Here is an 18,430-nt window from a genome sequence, read left to right as displayed (position 1 = left end):
ATAGATGACAAGCATGCTATTTTGACTTGGGAATCGCCAGCTCTTCACAGGCTCGGACAGATTGGGATAAACTTCGATGAATCTGGATCCTTCGGTTCTCCAATCATGGCTGTTCATAAGATGGGGCAGCATGTGACTGGGACCCATCCAATCGCAGTCGTCAAGGGAGAATCTGAGCTGCTGGTAGACAGTAAAAAACCAAAGCTAGAATAGAGAATGAGAGCTTTGATCCAGCAAACGATCAGGAAAGACATGGAGTCCATGGGATTCAAGCAGGGCTCGAGGGATCACTTTTAGCAAAACGTTTCATCACCTTCTTCCAATTAAATATCCAATACGAATGTCCTAACATTAAAATTTTCCTAGTGTTGTACAATCAAGTTATAAACGTTGTAAAGGAAAATGTACAGTCCTACCAAAGTCTGTAGTAATACAAGCCCAACTCCAGGAGTTGCCTTTAACCACAGAATCGCTCTAACATACCATATTTAATAAATTTCTCACTTGTCAAATCTGTTTGCTCATTTTATGTCAAGGTGTAGCGATCCCGATTGTAACTCATCCTTTCTTTACTGGCCTCTGCACATAGGATTTGTTTGGATCTTCTGTTTTGAGCTTCGGGGGCCGAATCTCTCCTTTTTTACCCTAGGGAACAAGATGCAAGATTTGTTTTTTCAAGAATTCCACCATGGCAGTCGCAAATTTATCCAGAGGTACTATGCATTTATCTTTCTTACCTTCTTTCCAGTCTTCATGAAATCTCTCCAGCTGGAAACCTGTGAATACAGGTAAATCTGGTAAATGAGAAGAATATGAAAGAGCAGGGTAAAGCACTAGTTCCACAATATACCATGATTACTAGATTTGTTGTATTCAAATTTAAATACAGCTTTTATCAAAGATCCATGGAAAACAGTTACATGACAATGAACAAGCTTTATGCAATACATCCAATATGCGGATTTGGTTAATATAATCTTTTAGGGAGCTGGGGGAGCTATGATGACACCATCATCTAAGCTTAAAAACTGCAACACTTCATTACCAACCACTCAGAACAAGAGAACTTATTGGTAGGAAAGCAAAAGCACTTCATGAAAAAAAAATTGTAATGCAAATTTCCCAAGTTCACCAATACTCCTAATTCTAACAAAACCTTCACCATGCGACCTGGCAATCTAAGTTTCTGCATGTTCCAAGTCATTCTTTGTTAAAAAAAATGAAGGTACATTATAAGAAGATATACATCAGAATTTAGTCAATTAGAACTTTAGAGGTTATGTTGATCTCATCATGCCCATGTTATCATCATGCGCATGAGCAACTTTGCGTACCCACTGACCGTGAGTGTGCTACATTATTTTCAGAAATATCTATCAACTTAAAAGGTTAATCTGAGAAGATAGGCTGCATAATCTATGGTAAAGTATAATATATGGTACTGTGTTAGGACTAAAAGCCAAAAAAAGAAAAGAAATTATTCTATGTACTGAAAACTTAGTTCTGTTCCAGATGATGCAACCTGTAACATATTTCTTCCCCAACTTTGCATCACAACCATTCTTCAATTGTCATTAAGCATCATTATCCATGCCCCTCACAGAATGCCTCCTTTAGCTTGGGTTGCACATGTCCATGCCATCTCAAGCAATGTTCATTAATACTGGTCAAATCCATAACCTTTGTTTATGCTCTGATTGCTATTGAAACTGTTCTTGCCCAAACAGCTAATTACTTTTGTACGTGCTCCAACTCTCTGATTCAATTTGCGAAAAACAGGTGAATGTCATATTCATAAACTATTGACTCCATTTACCTTTTCAATCAATCAATCAGCACAACTCCTCCCCTCTTTGTGACATTTCTTTGTGATGCTTGTGCAGTGCTTTGCAACTCCATGATCAAATCTTATCAACAAAACAATCTCTTGTAGCACATATCTATACATGGTCTATGGATGACCCCTTGGGTACTCCTAGCGTTTAACCTTTTATAGATGGAAAATTGACCATTACAGATCCTACCGCTCCTGATCCATCTCCCATTTAGTGCAACTAACAACTCAACAGATGCAAGACTAACAATCCTTTTACAAGAAAATTTATATTGATCAGTTATGCTTTATCAGGGGAGTCAGCTGTCATGTCAGTGCCTAATGAGGTGTCTATAAAACTCTCGGTAGGGAATGCATTATTCTTGGAAGAATTCTTAATATTTTTTATTCACAGTTAAATGCTTTTGTATCATTTTATTTATGAAATGGACCGTTGGTGTCAATCCCTTTAATAAGTGGATAGGAGATATGTTATTCAAGGATTGCATGTCTCAAAGACAAACAAAAATATCCATAAAGGACCCACATCCATTTAAAAGTCATACTTTTTAGGATTTTCTCATGCTCTACAACATCGTTCTTTTAATATTCACCCATTATCACATACTGAGACCAACATACTGAACAATTTTTAGCCCACATGAATGATATACAGCTCATGGTTTTTAAAACCCCGCATATTTCTGTCCTATATTTGCTACAGGTTTCACCTCCAAACATGGATACTTTATATTGAGGAAAAAGCTTGTCAAGTAACAGCTCTTGGGACTCCTACCGATTCCAAATTATGTTGCTTCCTGTAAGTACTTTTCATAAATCCTCCAAGTGCCAAAGTTACATCCCTTGAAAATTAAAAGAAGAGAGATGTGAATAAGCATTTAACAGAATATTCAACTCTATATTTTTTATGTTATTTCCCATTGAAGGCATCTCTCATATTGCTAAGCACAATTTTAATAAAAATAACCATATTTTCAGCACCCATGAAAGCTAGAATGTTCAGGAATAAGTAACATCCTACATGTTCAAGATGTAGAATAGTTTTATTAAAAGGTGAACAAGTGAGATCTCAGACATGGTAAGACGTAGAGTTCACCTCTAATTTTGTAGACTGTAGCTTTAACAATTAACAAAATAAGCAAGATCTAATATATTATTATAATTAACAACTGATATTGATCAATAGAAGAAGGTATAGGTAGCATGTAAGCTGACATAGGTTTACTTCTAACAGTACCAGATGCAGCTGAACAAAAAATAGGACAGAAGACATAGACCCTCTTAAAAGAGATCATAGAGGCAGTTCCTATAAAAGATTTCTTTATAATTAGACTGAATGAAAAAAGTAAACATATTATACATACAAAATATTTAAATAATTATGTATGTGCTTGAAAGCAAGACAAGATAAACTAGCCTAGTCAAGGTTAGCATGAACTCTGTTGTAGTGGTACTCAGCTATAACTTGGGTTTTAATTGCTCGACGACTATAACAAACATGAAAGTTTAGACTACATCTAGAATGGTAAATTTGCAAGCTCCAGATTTCTACTGATTGCAAGTCAGTTTAATAAACTTGTTTACAAGAAGAATCCTGTTAAAGTTAAAAAATAGAAAGCAAACATACTCGCTTATCTCTTGTTTCTTCCCACTGTTCCTCATGCTCACGCTTCCTTTTCCACATCTCCTTAGTCTCTTCTTCTTCCTTCTTCAGTCTTCCTTCCTCTTCCGATATCTGCTCAATGTAAAATTGCATTTTGAAGATGTTTAACGATCCATTAACTATTGTTAATTGTTAATGAAATGAGGACAAGGAACACTGAGATAAGGTTCTAGCAGACCCTCATTTGCATTTTTCTCCGACGCCACTCTTGCTGAGTTAAAATTTCACGCACTTTCATTTTCAATCGCTGCTGGAACTCTTCTGATTTCTCATACTGCTGCTCAAATTTTCCCTACATATAGCAGTCAGAAACTTCTTTTGGTCAGAGTTCACGTACTAATCTCATTCTCTCATTCAACCTTTCTACAGTAATACAGGAAAAGAATATGCAAGCTCAAATGTTAACTGTCAGAAACATGTTTTATTTATTCATATCCTCTGCATATAAAAATTTCAATTTAATTCAGATATATGCAGGCATGAAGGGAAAAAAATCACAGTAAAAAAGAATGGGGATTAAACAACATTAGCAAAATGGAAATGACATAAAGAACACCATTAAATTTATATAAGAAAAAAAATTACATTACCCAGTTATGGTCCCAACAATCTAGGGTCTTGGGAGGGGCAAATAGGGACAAACCTAACATGTGGCTTTTTTTTTTTTTTGCATAAAGTGGCTGCCCTAGGACTCAAATCCACACCATTGCGCTTGTCAGTCCTCTACCTTTTTAACATTGTACCAAGTAATGACCCATATTAGACTTGACACTTCCAACAATCCAACACTAATTAATTCTCCTACTTGAGCAACTTAATGGCATTGATTTTCTTTTAATATGTTGTATATTCAATTAATCATAGCTTAATATAGTAAACACTCTAATGTAACATAAGAATTAAAACTTGAATAAATAATGCATGCAAGACAAGAGAATGCATGTAACTTATATATTACAGGAATGCCATATATAGCATACAGAACTGTTCCTAAGTGCTAATGATATGAACACTTTGAATAAATAGACTTGTTGATGATGATGACTTTGTGGAAGCAATGTACATGCTGCAACGATAGAGCTAGTTCTGAATGTGTTCAGATCAAACCAAAAAATGCGGAACCGAGCCGAACCGGTGGCTCACTGGTACAGTTCAACCATTGAAAACGGCTTGTTGCCGGAGCCGAAAAAGGAGAAGAGAAAGAGAGTAAGCGGGGGAGGGTGAATAAGGGGCAGCAGACGGCAGCGGAATGCCACGGGGGGGCGACGCAGGCTAAGGCAGCATCCCCCATTTCTTTCGAAACAGTGGACGCGGCTGCGGATAAAAAAATGTAGAATTTCTTAAGTGAAGTCGGCAAACCGATTGCCGCCTTCACTTAAAAATTTTCAAATTAAAAAAATTTGCAATTTTTAAGTGAGTCGGCAAGCGATTTGCCGACTTTACTTAAAAAATATCAAATTTTTTTAGCCGCGGTCGCGTCTCTTTTTCGAAAGAAACAGGAGATGCAGTTGCGGCCTTGGCCTCAGTCCATCCCCCGCGGCCCTCCGCCGGCGTCCGTCGCCGCTCATTCTCCCTCTCTCCCCCGCTCTCTTTTTCTCGTCTCCTTCTCTAGCTCCGACGTTTTTCTCCATTAGTACGAGCCGTGCCGGGCCCGTACCGACTCGTGCTGCCGGAGAACCGGTACGGTGCCCAGTACTGATTCCTCCGAACTTGGTTCAGACAAAACTCAATTGCATCCACTAAATGGTAGTCAAATATCTCAAGCAATCTTAGGCAATAGTCCTGAGCAGTTGCCTAGACCACTAGGTGATAGACTTGATACAATGTCATTCAATCAGTTTTTGTCAAGCAATTCACTGATACTATCAGATTTTCGTACTACCCTCAAAATTAAGAATTTCAAAAATCTTAACACATACACAGCATTTTAGCTCTAGTGATAGATTGCTGAGTTTGCTTAGTCATCCATCTTGCTGGAAGCTCAAGCACGAATAAAGTTTTGAATGAAATATCTATTGCAGTTGCTGAATCAACACTTAAATTTGTTTCAAGTACAAGCTGGTTGCACCTCTGGCTGAGGTAGACTCTTTCGAAAATGTGAAAATATAACTTCATATTCAATCCTGCAAAGCTAACTAAATTAAAAAAATTTAATCCTCAAAGAAGGAAACCATAGACAAAGAAACAAAGGTTCTCAAAAATCATAAAGCATGTGTCTCTTAGGTTCATACAATAATAAATTTCAAATATAGAGTACTCCCAAGACAAAACAATGAACAAATGGCTTTATTCTATACTCAATTCTAAATATCAAGGGTGTTAGTTAAAAACTAAGTACCATGACATTCAAAAAACAAAGGGGTCAAAACCTTTTGATGCCTGAGGGCTAATATTCAATCAACCTATAAGAAGAAGCAAAATTTTCAAGCTTGAACATCAGATACATCGACAATAAAGTAAAAAATATGTTTACAAAAAATTGCTCCATATAAATGCCCAAGCTCAAAAGATATAGCAGAAAATGAATGAAACACCTCACTTTACCTCATCAACCAGTGCTTTAATTTTGGAAGCGCTATCTTTCTTCAACTGTTTCATCCTCTGCATTCTTAGTTCTTCTGCAGTTCATAATGAAAAAGTATACATTGTTCTATCTGATAGGACAGCATGCAAATACAGTTGTTCCAGTGGTATAGAAGAAAAGAAACAGGGGACTCCTAATATCATCAAAAACAGTAATGAAAAGCAAAAATTTAATGGCAACAATACTTAATCACTTGCTGCTAAAGCATAGCAGTACTTGACAAAAATGATAAGGGGCATGTCTAAAAGGTAAATATAAACCCACTAATCTGAGGGACACAATATTATAAGCATGAAAGAAAATGTTCTCCAATAGGGATAAGTTGCCTCCGTATGCCAAGCATACCAAGTATAGCACAGACATTGTACAAGATAATGAAACAACACCACCTTAAAGACAAACATTTTACCATGGTTGTGTGAAACTGTGGATGGAAATTTAGCACATCAGCAGGGTCACCACTGAAATAAAAACTTTACCTTTCAAAAGAAGCATGGCAATTCCAAAAAATTATTTAATGTCTAGACTATCTTTGAACAACATACCGAAATTGCTAGTAGAAAAGATAACAGATAATCAAAGGAGAAGGAAGCACAAGCATAGAGATCTCTGTGCAAACCTTTTGCAGCATTTATTTGACTAAGAAGATATTCCCTTTCCTGTGGATCGAGTAGTAACTGCTGGGCTTTTGCCAATGCTGTTGGAAGCAAAAAATTTAATCGTAAATAACACTTTAAAACAAGATAAGTGAAAAGGAACTGAACAGCAGTGGCCAAAAAAAGCTTTTTTCAAACTATATAGGGAGAGAAAAATAACACATTAGCCATCACATATTTGCATATTAGAGTCATATAATTTGGAGCAAGATGCTGTGTGACTAAGAAAGCTGAAAAATGCTGATACTGTAGCCACAGATTTTCTACTCTTTCATTAAAATGCACCAAACTTCAGTGGAAGGAGAAGAAATGATTGCACGCTTCGTGCTTTCAAAAGAAAACATGAACAAGCTTCAAGCAAAATGCCATCAATATGCAATATAGATTTATTACGCTTTTCAGTTTACTCAATCAACAGTTGACTGCAAATATGAAGGTAGATGAAGAGAGAATCTAGTAGTCGACCAATAGATATTAAGTTAGTATTGGTTGAGGAAAATATGGGTGTGTTTAGCGATTGTTCATGACAAGTAGGATTGGAGGAAAGAAGTAGCATCTCTCAGAACAGATCCACAAACTGATGATTGTTTGCGATTTTCCATAAACAGGCAATCACAAAACATGATTATATGCAAGGTTTTAAAAAGTGGCCACAGTATGATGGCAGCTGGGGCACCACATAATACATAGGTTGTATGTGGGTGCATATGCAGGCAATATATGCAGTCAGTAATTCCCAAAAAAAAAACCTTTACACTTATTCAAGATCCTATGTCAGAAGAAACTAACATGTTAAGCTAAAGAAGTAACATGCCCCGATGAACCATGTTCAAATATCAAGTCGCCAAAACAATGAAGAAATTGACCTATTACTAAATGATGAAAATCCAAATACAAGCTACAAAGATGCAAGGCTTATAACCAAGTTTGGAGTACCATATAATAAACAAACAAACAGTATATAACCTATTAGTCTTCAAAAAGACACTTAAAAGTAAATGTGGAAGTGACTCATCATAAAATGATTGATCATCACCAAAACCCATAAATATTTGGGTGGCATGTGCATGATGCCTTGACCGGTTGACCTATGAGGGTGTCTAGCAGTGCATTGTGCCATGTGATCACCAGAACAATCAGGATACGCATGAATATATGCGGCCGCATGAACTTTACCAAAAATAGGTTAGGACCTGCTTTTCTGTAATGTTCATGTTTTAGGTATGCTGATCAGTGAGGATTTCCAGAACAGGTCCAAGCAAATCGACCAAGCATACAATTTTATAAAACTCATAATTTCAGGTTCTGCATAGATCAATCTGACAAAAGTCCAAATAGTCCTTAAAAGGAAAAAAGAATATTTACACCTTGTGACTTAAATATCGTGCTGGGATAACCTAAAGAGAACATTAGAAGGTGGATGGTGAATATGGGTTTGGAGACAGGAACACTGTGGACGATTCAATATTTTAGTTCCTACAGACCTATTATCTAGCTATGTCGAATATTTCTAAAAATCTGCTCACTCTATTGAGTGGATTGAGTGCATCAAATAAACTATTTTCTTCATCAGAAAAGAGAGACAACATGAAAAGTTTTTAAGGTGATATCTGGATAACAGCTAGCCACACAATATGAAATAGTAGTTCGAAATGCATATGTTTGGATCAAAAGGGAGAGAGATGAAACCACAAAATGACCTAGCATAAGACGGAGAAATAAAATAGAAAGGGAAAATGCATTATTTATTAGCACATAAGTATTGAAACAAGGGAATAAAGCTGACAATTGAAACATGAATTTTATCTTCGTAAGATGCGAAGTAGCTAGGAGATCGAGAAGCCTCAAAGGTAGCTCACTCTGCAAGTAAAAGGGTAGAAGACCATAAAAGAGGGCAAGAGCCAAGCTGGAAAAAGGAGAAGAAAGAAAGAAATCAAAAGAAGAGCAAGGGGTGTCTGACTTGATGCAGTTATTTAGTTCATTCCATGCACTTAAACACTAATTTCTATGATTTTCCATGGATAGACAACCCAATTTGTTGACAATTATTGTACTTCACATCCCTGTGCATTGTATTTGTTTGACTGAGAAGTGAGCATAAATGTGTGATTTCGGGCTGTCTGTATTCTTCTCTTCAAGTGGTCATGTGACAAATTCACAACTTAAGTGAGTCCACTGAATTGGTATTTAAAACACTCACTCTAGCGTAGGAATTACAAAGGTTATTCGAAGGATTGAATTGAAACAAATACTCAATTGAAATAACATCCAAAGGCTGAGATAAAATCATGGATCTACCTTCTAGATTCATCTATTTCACACCACAAAGATATGTGCAGTAGTCCTAGGAAAGCATGAGCAGGAAACAAAGCATATACAAAGTTACAAACAACACATCTCATGATAAGAGCTTAAGAGGAAATCTTTGATGTTAAGCTTTACACTAACACAATTATCTGAAAGACAAACAACAGCAAAAACAGCTTGAGGATAGCAAAAACAGTGGTCAGACATAAGAAGGGAAAAAGTCTATGGAAAACAACAGGTTGAAGAATTGAGTGGTTTGAAAAAAATAAACAGAGGATGAAAGGGAGGAGAAAAGATCGACAAGAATGCTTACCAATAAAAAAGATTACGGACATCAAACTTAATTGTTATCCAGTTGAAAAGAGACATAGAAAGACGGATAAACCTCAAAGTTTGCTCAAGATGTCATATCATAGAGTTTAAGTCTTATTATAGTTTAAGTTCTAATAAATTAATCTTGGACCTAAGAAAAGTATAGACTTTAACTCGAAGAAATTTCTCTAATATCTACAACAGGCTCATATTTATGTTGCACAAAACCACTGAGCCTTACTTGTCCTATGTCCATTCCATGCCCATTTAAGTGATGGACTTGGGCAAACCTCACATCATAGCCTTACATTCACATCACATATAATAAAGAAGTACATGGCTGTGTTACCTGGAAGACTGAATGAAGGGTGTGACTGTGCTGGAGAGCTTGCTAACTTGTACTTTCTGAGCAAGACTGTCCAAATTTTAAGCACAAATATCTTTTCATATCATAAAGAATGTTTTAGGCCAAAAGACAAAGGGTTTGGGCAAGAATGATTTTTCATAAAGAAGCATGAGTAGTTAACACAAAGGCTTGACTCATACGTGAATCACAAGTGGCCATTGATATCATAGTTGGTGCACGTGTATTGACTGTCAAGCATCAAGGAGCATGCCTACATGGGAAAACACCATATCAACATCTGAGAAGATGGTTTTAATGGAGCAGGTGGCAAGAGGGTGGACATAATTAGGATATTGTCTGGGTCTGTTGATGAAGTTGAGGTTCAGACATGGGGCTGCCTAAGAATTGAAGTGGGAAGGAACCTTGGATCACATTCCATGATATCCACATGGATTAAATGAAAGGAGTCATGTCAAGTTGCTAGGTAAAGCTTAACATTTTCTGATAACATGGTGACAACCAATAAAGATGTCATGGGTGAATAGGCAAGATGTGCAAGTGGCAATAAGCACAATCAAGGCATGATAAATCCATGAGCATAAGAAACAAGGTTCAATTCTAAGAGAAAGTGAAGGGAAAAACTGAGACTATTAAGATCTCAGATTCACAAATTGATTGATTTAATTAGACATGGCACAAGTGGTAGCACCAAGCAAAGCTCTACATAAATGGGGCTTTGGAGACAAGGTGTCATGGGAATGACAGGATACCAACAAGTTAGAAAACTTGCTTGGCAAGAGGACCAGTACCAAAATGTACTAGTTTCCAATATAAAGCAATTCCTAAGCCTTCTAAACCATTTTTCAAACAAATAAAACTTATAATTCTTCAGATAAACCTAAAATGAGAAAAATCTAATAACAAATAATTTTGAATTAAAAGACTGAGTGATAATTTTCTTGTTTAAAACTCTAGAAACTTCGGCAATCAGAACTTTATCTTATCAAAATCATTACTACTGATCTCTGATTCATAACAATTCTCGTTTATTGTCATACTAAAATCAAGAAACTATAGAAAAATATTATTGACAAAGGGAGCGATGAAACAGCACATCATTAAACACAACAAAGACAAAACTATGTTTCAATTCACTCCACTATCCAATATAGAAGAAGCATATTTAATTTGGAGCACCTGCAAAAGCCTCCTTTGCTTGTGGATGCTTGCACTTGTCAGGGTGAACCAGCAGGGATAACTACAAAATTAAGCAAACTTAGAAAATATCAGACACCAAAAGGATTCCCAATAGTAGATAGAGAGAGGCAATCTGTTTATCAAATTCAAATATGTAATTTTACCCTTCGATATTGCTTCTTCACATCATCGGCTGCTGAATCAAAAGATAACTTTAGATGCTCAAAAGGATTTAACTTGAAGCATGAAAGTATCCTGAGGAGGGAAATCATTGTTCAGAAAGTTAAAAACAAAAATACAGCAGCAAGATAAGATCATAATAATTAATCACCCACTAGACACCACTTTAGAGTTGTGCCATCTTGTTGGCATAAGGTGATTGTCAGAAAGCAAAAACATTGGGTGAAATGTATTGGAAGATTGAGATTCTCCAAATCATGAATCTCTGTCTGGTCTGCTAGTTCGCTAGATTAGTTTGCACCGAGTTATTCAATATGAACTCACAGATTATCTGCAAAGTGCATATTGTATTTGGGCCAAGTTGCAAATTTACTGAGGCAACATGTAAAAGCTTATATACAGATGGTCATATGTGTAAAAGATCATATGTGACCCCTCTACCATCTGGTATACATATTATTTATAAGCTGAATTAACCAAAGACAAGAATGGATAATACATCAAATGTATAAAACTAAAAATACTTTAGTGGGACTTAGAGCATGATTTACTCTGCACACCCCGCTTCCCTTACCTCCTCCTGCTCCTACAAAGGAGAGGGTAGAAAAATCCAAAATTTCATGTATGCCCAACCTAAATCAACATAAATAAGGCCATGGGCTGCCCATTTCCAGCCATTCTTTTAAGGCTCCTAATTCGTGTGTCAATCTTGAGTATGCCAATTTAAGGCATCTTATATGAAGAATGCCCATTGACAAAAAGTTTAAGTAGTTATTGGGAATCAAATGGGAATAAATGCTATGAGTTGGGGATTTGGGGTGTTCTCCAAGTTATTCAGCAAAAGGCTATTTTCTATCTTCTTATTTCTAATTTTGGAGGAGACTCTGCTTATGCTGCTTCTGAAGTAGCTAGGCTCTAGTTCGTCCAAAAGTGATAGATTGCTTGGTACCACATTGCTCTTAAAAAAGAACAGCCTAGAAGATTGGGAGTTCCAGTCTCAAACAATGTGATGGAAATCTGGAAATTTCAAAGCACACACAAAAAAAAATCCTGAATTGGAGAATATTTAAGTTAATATGAACAATAGCGGTTGCATGTCCTTTAGAAGTGGATACTCCAATTTTTCAAGGCTTGCAGTTTTTTGAGGTGTAACTGATTCTTTGTTGTTGGAGACAATTTTCTCGGACTACTCTTAGACATTTTCCTAAAAATTCTCTTTTCCAATCATCTTGGAATGGAAAGCTAATTTCTTTAATTATATTAATAATCTTCCATTTAGTTGTGCATTGTCTTGTCCACTACCATCCTATGATTCCAGGAAAATTCAGGAAAAGAAAAGATGGCCAGCTACTATATGCTAAGAAACGCCTACTTATATTCTCTTAATTTGCAGGTTTTCTCATCCTATTGTTTTGCTTCGTTCAATCTTGTGTTAAGAGTATTTATAGACCCGTCTATCCTAAAACTTCACAAAATTCTCAAAGTTGACGCTTGACAATATTAATTACTTAATACAGACAAATATAAGGGGAAAGGAAAATCCTAACCATCACCTAGTAGACCAGACTCAACTCTCCCTATGAAACGGCTGAACAATCAAAGAATGCTCAGTCCACGATCATTTCTCCCTCAGCTATTCTAACCTTTCAATTATCGGATTCTCAGTTTCTCCGACCTACCAAATTGTTTCTTGGAAAAAGAAAAAAAATCAATCCGAAGAAATAATTCTCATGTGATCGATAAAAACTTCAAGGAGATATCTTACGTTCGAACTCTCACCAACGAAAATTTCGTTTATATTTCCTTTAAAAATTTCCACTCGAAAACTGCAATCCTAATTTCTCAACAGTCATTCCGGGTCTACAATAACAAGGCATAAAACTTAAATCAAATCAGTATCAATTTTCGATTGAGCTAAACCAGCGGTAATTTAGACAGCAAACAAGAAAGAACTAGGGAGAGAGAAGGGGGTCGGATTGAGACCTGATGACCTCATTGTCTCTCTCGACTTCGCTGACCTCGGCGAGAAAGGTCTTGAGAAGCAGATCCTCCTCCGTCTCGGCGGCGGCCATCAGAATCGCGAGCTCGCGCTTGGCTTTCTCGCCTCGTGCTCCGATGGGAACCAAGCGACCTCCGGTCCGGGGAGAGGGGTTTTCTTAGTGGTGAAAGAAACGAAACGGGTTACTCGGAAGGCCTGAGGGGGACAGCGGACGGACGGAGGATTTGGTTTCGGTCCCATCCGCCACTCGATGTTGCTTTGAGTTTCGCGCACCGACGATTGGCACAAAAGAATATGTGCTTGGGAATTGCCCGTCTGCATCAACCGTCACTTTTTTAAAAAATATATATATATTTTAAGAAAAAAGGAACCCCCCCTAAATTTTCACTATCCAAATTTAAATATTTAAGCACCATCAAATATTTGAATTAAAAAAAAAATTATCACCAAATTCAGAGATATGTTCACCAGGACAATCCCTAATTTATTTAACCATCGAATTTTTAAGATTTATGGGTTTTTTTTTATAAAACGCACAAGTTTGGACACACCACTTCGCATACAGATAGCCAACTATATATCTATGTCAAGAATCCTAAATCCAGAATTTGTTATATTCTATTATTGGGGTCTCCAGATGATGAGAAATGAAGGAAAAGATAAAATAGATAAATAAATAAAAATCGCATTAATGTCACATGCTATAAATTTTTCTAAACTCTCGTTTTTTTTTTTGTGTTAAAATGGATGATTTATACCGTTCTAGTACGGACACATTCAAAAAGATCGAAAAACAATATATTCCGGAGCGTTCTAGGCATCTCCCTCCCTCCGACCCACAGAGCACCTCCAGAGTAATTGGCCATATACGAGGTCATCCAGTCCGCGGTTTCGTTGACCTCTCTGTACACATGTTTAGTCTAGAAAACTACGGCTTCCCTAACCATGACTCGGATGTCATTCCCAGAAAATAAGCTCCCTGCAACTGCAGGATGATTCTTTTGTTTCTTGGAAGAACAAAACTAGTGGTTGATTAGGTCGGTTGATCAGGAGATAGGGTTCAGCTATTGAATAAGTTTATTGAATAAGTTGGGTTGATCAGGAGATAGGGTTCAGCTATGATGAGATAAAAATAAAATAAAGGAAGAAAGCATTAAGAAAAGAAATTTCTTAAATTAAAGGCCTCTTTGGATGGTGAATCTATTATCCCCGGTCAAATCATTCTTAGTCGAAAACCATATATATATAAGGAAAGTAAGATGACAAAAGATCTCAGATATTCAAGGAGACAATGGAGGCCATTATCATGATTTTTCAAATATATAATAAATAAACTTTTTATCGAAATGGTTTATTTGGGATTATACATTCTTGGGGTGATCATGATTCCTTGGACTCTCCTTTGGATATGGTAATCAAATGTCCAAACAAGCTCTAAAAGTTTGAACTAGTCCCGGAACTCAATGATAAAAACTTGTGCTAAAATTCCTACAAAATGGCAAAGTCATGATAGTCCTTATTCACGGCCTAAGTTAGTCGAACATTGGAAGGGCGGAGTTGAAGCTAGAATTTTTTTGCATGTAAGGTACCATAAGTCTTTAAAAAGTAATTTACATTAGACATGGCTAGTACTATAATGTTCGGCTTGATTCGCCAAGGCCATTGGATTTGACCATAGCTCATTGTGTACTCCGCAGGAACATGTTATATTGTTACTACAAATGTATCAGAAGATAGGGCTTTCATTCCATAATTAAATAAATAATATTTTTTTCTGGACTCTGACATTTACCATTTTTTATGCCAAGTTACAGCATATTATAACCAAGTCCTCCATATGTACAACGTTCTTACTAACTACTTTTACAAGAATGGATGCCAAGTTGAACTGCAGTGGAGCCAGCAAGGTCTTTATATTCAACATTTAGAACATACATCATACAATCAAATATGTTTTCTAAATTATCGGTTTTAATTAATATAAGAATTAGATGTTTTTAATAAACTCATAATATGGTTATGCTCTCGTACTCTTCCAGTGCATGAAAAGCAAATTATCCTCGGCTAGCTTGCCTGAAATATATTACTCGAGTATTTCTTATGAATAAGGTATATGCTACTTTTTCCTCCAAAGATAGCACAAGTTATATCCTTTCTTTTAAACATATCATAATCTTTATTTTAATTTGATATCCATACGTTATATGTACCCTCCAATCATGTAATGATTTCATCAACTTAATAAAATCCAGTGCTTTTCAGCCATTCTTTTTCTTATAAAAAAAAAGAATTTATTAAAGCCACCATAAGTGCCCAACGAATTTTTGTGAGCTTGGGTCGACCTACACTTAATCCAGTGAAGCCCTCGATTACTTCAAATATTAAAGCCACCATATGCTGCGTGACTTGATAAAATTTAGGTTAGACTTCATAAGACTCATTCATGTGAGACTTGTAGCAGATTCTGCACGGGAACATCAAATTACCAACCAGAGCAAAAATTCATTGGAAAATTATAGACCTATAAGAAACCATAACATCACGGGACTTACGGGTTGAACTTGATATGGCAGTCACTTGAGAACCAGGCTACCGTGGTTCGGTACAGCAAGACAACGAGACATCACTGGCAAGATACTTTCAAGGTGCCCATAAAGTGAGACGGGTAAACATTTGGGATAACCAGCACAAAAAGACCCTGCAAAGTTGCAAAAGATTGTCCTATATGCATCGATATCAAATTGCTATTCTAATTCACAGGACAGCTTTGCAAAATTGCTTCAACATCCCATGGGGGGTTGTTCTTGGCCTAAAAAGAAAAAGAAAACAGAAAAGCCATTTGGATCATAAGAATCTTCAGTTCCTTACTAGGAAGGCAGATATTAAGCCCCCATTAGATTGGACAGCATCATCATTGTTTTACAAATACAAAAAACAAAAAGGAAAAGCCATTTAGTGACTATAATTTTAGATCTAGCGCATAAGTCAAAACGTATTTACATGGAAAGAAAAGTAATTGGAACAGTTGTCATGAATTTCATCAGCCACCTAAATGCTTTCATCAGATATTACAAGCAAGTTTAAGCTGCATGGATGCATCATTCAGCAATGAGTTGGATTGAAGATCATTTTCCAATGTTTAAATATATATGATATAAGGGGGAACACACACACACAGCTGTAAACAAAGTTAAACCTGTACAATTCTATCTTCTTTTGACAGGTTAGTCAAGCTTATACGTCGTATACAGGCATGCGTTCCTCAATGGAGACACGGCATATAGGGCATTTCTTACATTTCTCAGAGCAATGCCTGCACGATATCAACAAAATATGACTCAGGATTCAAATAGCACAGCCAAATTCATTCCTCAATATGTAAATCCCAGTTCAATCACTGCATGACACATGACAATGGGTCCTAATTTTCCTAATTTTTGGTGACAAATTTGGTCCAAAAAGCATTTGTCTTCTTTAACATAGTTCTTTAAAGTACCTAGAATACCTTTTGAATGCCAGCAAGATAAGGGAGACAGGTTCTTTTTTCTTGTTTGGTTTCTTTACCTTGTTCTTTTTCCTTTTGTAATCAATGCTTACATTTTAGTGGTAGATATGATAGTTGATTTTAAAGTTTGTGGTGTTGATGTTATCCTATGGAATATGGACAATCAATAGAATTGAAGTTGATGACTGCCCAACCATGCTGTTCCAAAATCATTTTTTTTTAAAAAAAATCCTGGAATATTCTTTGAAATACCTGGAACACTTTGAATTCCTCCAAGATAAGGGAGAGATTCTTTTTTCTCCTTGTTCTTTTCCTTTTTTCGGTGAATCATGATAATTTAATGGTAGACATGATGAAAGGTTTTAAGGTTTGTGGTGTTATGTTATTCTATGGAGCATGGATTGAAATCTATAGGTTTGAAGTTGACTGGATAAGCAAGGATGTGGATAGTCCCCTTATCCATGTCCAAGATGGCAAACCCAACAACTCAAAATCAAAGGACCGTCCAAATTTAGGATCCAATCCGTGAACGTAATTTACACTATAAAAAATGTTATGTTTTTAGTAGTCTCTAACCTAATCATGGGGTAGATATCAAAATGGATGGTTTTAATTAAAATGGTGTATATTTATTTAATCATCAGAACCTAGTGAATTTAAATCTACCTATGTTTTTAAGATGTGTATATCATGGTCCATAAAACGATTTTTCAATTCACTGTATTAATACAATTGGTACTGTTCATTTTTGTACCATCTTGATGCATAAGTTAGAGACCACCAAAATATATGAATTTTGGTTTCTAGGAATTTTCTATAGTGTACATAATATTTAACACTTTGGATCTTCAATTTGGATGGGACTATCATTAACTTTAAAATTGTTACTTCATTTTTCAAAGAGTTCATGTAAAGTGTGTCTATGTATATATGTACATAAAGAGAGGGAAAGAGAGAAGGGGGATTGTCGGGCATGGGTTGTAGAGGAGAGGGCAATCAAAGCTCATTCGTAGGTGGATTGTCAAGGTTGTTGGAATTGCCGAGGCAAGATCTAAGAAGACCATAAAGGTTAGCGTAGGTAGAAATCTACCAAAGCTATCACAAGAATATGGTCTCTCAAGGCCATAAAGGTTGTTAGGCCAGCGCTAGAGCAAGATTTACTAAAGTCGCAAGGGTTGCTAGATAGCACAAGGGAAGAGGAGAAGAGTGGCAAGAACAGAGGAGAAAGCCAGTGTATGGTAAAAAAGGGAAAGGAAAATGATAAAAATGGGAGTGCAGGAGGTGGATGTAGGGATTTTATTTTAGATAATTGAAACTAGCTTATATGGGAGCATAATATTACCAATTTATTTAACTAGGCAGGGCACACCACAACCAGTCCATAGCCTAGCTCCATTTATTTCCAGCAATAAATCCTAAACCAAAGGCTAGTTGTAGTCAGCTCGCCTATCTTGTATAAGGCCCGACCTAATAGGCCTCGAGCCAGACCCGGCCCATTTCTACACCTAAAGACAATAGGCAGATGCTAGAAGAAACATGATGTCTGACAGATTAAAGCACATGAATATACTTGCAAAGAGTGCGGTGCCGGCAAGGAAGGAGGACCGTGCATATTTCCCCCTCAAAGCAAACCCTACATAGGATCTTTTCCTGGCAACAAGCAACAAGAAATTCATAAGCACCATATCTTCAAAGACAATTCTAGGAATTAGCAGAGAAGATTATTTGTAATAAGTAGAAACAGTTGATTTCAGCAACACAATGCAAAGTAGCCAAGGGGACATGAACAATCGCTTAAAAAGAAATAAAGGATATTTGCAATAGGAAAAATTCAACATAATGTGAAA

At 36.4% G+C, this 18,430-nt stretch overlaps 2 protein-coding genes across 2 annotated transcripts in view; both read right to left on the bottom strand.

The window, feature by feature from the left end:
• Positions 1-291: 291 nt before the first annotated feature.
• Positions 292-13,271, bottom strand: LOC103715259 (dnaJ homolog subfamily C member 8-like). The gene is made up of 9 exons (XM_008802831.4): positions 13,063-13,271; positions 11,064-11,154; positions 10,900-10,960; positions 6,701-6,778; positions 6,042-6,115; positions 3,676-3,789; positions 3,462-3,569; positions 738-776; positions 292-645 (listed from the first exon to the last, which is right to left on the bottom strand). The coding sequence occupies exons 1-9, from the start codon at positions 13,149-13,151 to the stop codon at positions 559-561; spliced, it is 741 nt and encodes a 246-aa protein (XP_008801053.1). The 5' UTR covers positions 13,152-13,271; the 3' UTR covers positions 292-558.
• A 2,671-nt stretch (positions 13,272-15,942) lies between these two features.
• The window catches only part of LOC103721407, a 30,887-nt gene continuing 28,399 nt past the window's right edge, over positions 15,943-18,430 (bottom strand). Inside the window, exons 13-14 of the mRNA XM_039128818.1 lie at positions 18,154-18,233; positions 15,943-16,391 (exon numbers count right to left, since the gene is read on the bottom strand). Coding sequence (XP_038984746.1) covers positions 16,313-16,391; positions 18,154-18,233 — 159 coding nt within the window. The 3' untranslated portion in view covers positions 15,943-16,312. The remainder of the gene's footprint in view (positions 16,392-18,153; positions 18,234-18,430) is intronic.

This window comes from Phoenix dactylifera, chromosome 8 (genome assembly GCF_009389715.1).
Source record: "Phoenix dactylifera cultivar Barhee BC4 chromosome 8, palm_55x_up_171113_PBpolish2nd_filt_p, whole genome shotgun sequence".
Lineage (NCBI taxonomy): Eukaryota > Viridiplantae > Streptophyta > Magnoliopsida > Arecales > Arecaceae > Phoenix > Phoenix dactylifera.
Note: the sequence above shows the minus strand (reverse complement) of the source record. Positions and strands in the feature narration are given on the sequence as shown.

Excerpts from the sequence above, each read along its gene's own strand:
- LOC103715259 (XM_008802831.4), bottom strand. The coding sequence starts at position 13,151 with ATGGCCGCCGCCGAGACGGAGGAGGATCTGCTTCTCAAGACCTTTCTC. Across the intron at positions 10,961-11,063 it reads TGAAGAAGCAATATCGAAGG|TTATCCCTGCTGGTTCACCC; the intron begins GTAAAATTACAT and ends TTAATTTTGTAG. Across the intron at positions 3,790-6,041 it reads TTAAAGCACTGGTTGATGAG|GGAAAATTTGAGCAGCAGTA; the intron begins GTAAAGTGAGGT and ends TGCTATATGTAG.